Raw genomic sequence first — 2,901 nt, 5'->3', positions numbered from 1 at the left:
CTGCACAGGGGCCTTGAACTGGCCCTGATGCAGTCTTGAGGCTAGGGCTGGGACTGACAATCAACTGATGTTGGCTCTGACCCTAAGACAGCACTGGGATTTTAAAGAGACTCCAGTGTAGTGCTAGGGCTAACAATCAGCTGATTTTCAGACCCAGCCCTGTCATACCTTCAATCAATTTAAGGTGTTATACAAACCAGCCATAAAAATTTTCTACATTTAACATTCTACATTTTGTATTCAGCAAAATGTTCTACGTTTTATGTAGAATATTTTTATGGTTGGTTTGGCATTTTATGGTGCCTTAAATTGGGTGCATGTGTAGCACCCTTGCCATTTATGTCACAAGTAACACATTCATGGTGGTATAAATGTAATGTGTAGATGGTGTCTTAATGTCATAACCATAGTGTTTCTTTGTTTTATTTATATCAGTTATTACCACTAGATGCCCCTGTTGTTAAACAAATACATTCTCAGAAATGTTTTAACTAAAACATTTTCACTTAAAAACAAAAATGCCACATCCCTGTTAGAAATGCCATACCCTAGTGTATTTCAGACAGACAGAATATTTTGCATCCATAGTCTTTAATTATTTGACTTTTACAATCATGTATTTGCTCAAGGAAACCTAAGTTTAATGTTCTTTGTTTTTTTCCTGGCAGAGTGAAATAAAACTTTTTATAAGTACACTTTGGCAATATTAAAATCCTTTCAAATTGATCATCTGTCAAAGTTTTAGAATATACTTAAAGTTTCATGTTTAGGACACTGTAGCTCATAAAAATCAAGCTTCATTTCTGAATATCCTAAAGCTCTCAATCCTACAAGCATTTCAATAAATCCATAACATTTTATTCAAGAATGATCCTGCCAAAGTTACTGAGATGTTTTATATGAGTCAAATTTTGTGCAATCTGAAGTATTTACAGGATTAAGAACTGGAGCCTAGTTTGGCTGATTACAAACATACACTTGCTCTTCACTGATTTTCAAACGTGGGTTTGGAATTTTATGAGCCAAAAAATGTTGGGGTGTTTGTTTCAGAATCCTTACCTTTAGAATTTAGTTGTGAGACTGACACAAATGTAAAGAAGTGACAATGGTATTCAAATATTTTTAGGAAATGTTGTGTGGTTAATAGGTAAAATCTAATTGCTATATGGCCTAAATAACCACAGCATTGAAGCAATTTTTAAAGTTTGTTTTTGAAGTAAATGCCATGTATGACAAATCTGTTTTTCACTATCTGTTCTGTGCAGGAAACATCTTCTGAACATGCTTTCAGTGAACTTGTTGAGTGTACATAGTGGTTGATTTTTTTTAAATCTAATATCTGAAAATCAGAAGACTGAGAGGTTCATAACAATCTTTGAATACATAAGATTGTTACAAAGAAGATGGCAATCAGTTGTTCTCTGAAGGATGCCAAGGAAGAACAAGAAGAAATCTACATAATTTTCAATAAAGAAGTTATAGGTTGGATATGAGAAAAACAAACTTTCCTAAATGTTAGGATGGTGAAACCCCCGAAAGGTTAGTTAGTCTACATTAGGACTGTCCAGGTGACAGCCCATGGACTGAGTGTGGCTTATGAGGCATTAATTTGTAGTCTGTGGGCTCCCTTTCATTTCTCCAGCTTCACTGGCAGCCAGAGTCTTTGGGCTCCCCCTCCCCCCACTGTCTTCCACTTCCTGCCCCTGTCCCAGAGTGCCCATGAGGCGTGGTAAAGCAGGGGGGCATCTGTGCACATGTGGTCAGAGTGGGGGTCATGGTTCATGCCAGTGAAGCTGGCATGGCACGCAGCCCAGCATGTAGGTAATGCGACTCCTAGCAATGTAGAAATTGGACAGGCCTGGTCTAGATCTACTTGATCCTCTTTCAGTGCAAGGGCTTGGAGTGAATGAGCCCTTGAAATCCCTTTCAGTGATATAGTCATGAGATTCTAAGAAAACAGAAAATATTTAATGATCAACAAAAGAAGAGAAACATCTGAAATGGTTACACTTAAATGACAAAGATATTTTGAATCTGTACGCTGACTGATAGGGTAAGGTATGTAAGATTTTCAGTTAAAATTCTGACAGTTCCTTTTACAGTATAACAAAAACTACAGTCGATATAGGGATTTTATTACTACTGTAATCTATGAGTGTAACCATAACAGTTCAGTATTGTTTTTCTTCTGTGACTCAGCACAGCCTTATTTATTAGTCTGAAAACTGAATACTTTTTGTCCTCTTTCTATATTCCCTTGCTTATTACAGCAAGCAGCTTTCATTATTTTACTTTAAAGCAGCTCCTATAATTAAAACTTACTGGGTGCATCTACATATTCATTAATGCACAGTGCCTACTGTGCAATAAATTTAGTACTTGTATCATCAAGTACTAAATAAATGCACAGTAGGCTGCTGTACTGTTCATTAGCATGATAGCACGCTTTTTGTGTGACGCTTAATGAGTAGACTAATACTACTGTGCATTAACGTATTTGTAGGTTTTTTGTCATCTGTGCTAATGTGCATTAGAATTAGTTTACTGCACATTAAGTGTCTCGTGTAGACTGAACCATAGAATGGCAATGAAACCCCCTCAACTCCAGCAATTTCATTTGGGACTCAAGATTCTCCCACATTTTTTTCATTTGATATTATAGAATCATTTCTGATTACTCAAATTCCACCTAAACTTCCTCACTTGCCAAAAGCACTGAATGTACCTATTAAGAAGCTTTCCAATGCAAACATTCTGTATATGACTGTAACGCAGACTGTACTGCTATTATATTAACTACTGAGATGCAACCAGATACTGACTAAAGACTTGTTCTATTTAAATTTTGGGCATTTCTACTTTGAGAATCTTCTCAAACAGAGAAAAAATTCCAAAACAAAC

General features: G+C 36.2%; 1 protein-coding gene across 1 annotated transcript in view; it reads left to right on the top strand.

Moving 5' to 3' along the window:
* Positions 1-1,403: 1,403 nt before the first annotated feature.
* The window catches only part of NFXL1 (nuclear transcription factor, X-box binding like 1), a 93,394-nt gene continuing 91,896 nt past the window's right edge, over positions 1,404-2,901 (top strand). The window contains exon 1 of the mRNA XM_006019028.3: positions 1,404-1,482. Within this exon, the coding sequence (XP_006019090.1) occupies positions 1,404-1,482 (79 nt within the window). The remainder of the gene's footprint in view (positions 1,483-2,901) is intronic.

Source organism: Alligator sinensis, unplaced genomic scaffold (genome assembly GCF_000455745.1).
Source record: "Alligator sinensis unplaced genomic scaffold, ASM45574v1 scaffold134_1, whole genome shotgun sequence".
NCBI classification, from domain to species: domain Eukaryota; kingdom Metazoa; phylum Chordata; order Crocodylia; family Alligatoridae; genus Alligator; species Alligator sinensis.
The sequence above is the reverse complement of the archived record's forward strand: the minus strand, read 5'-3'. Positions and strand labels throughout refer to the sequence as shown.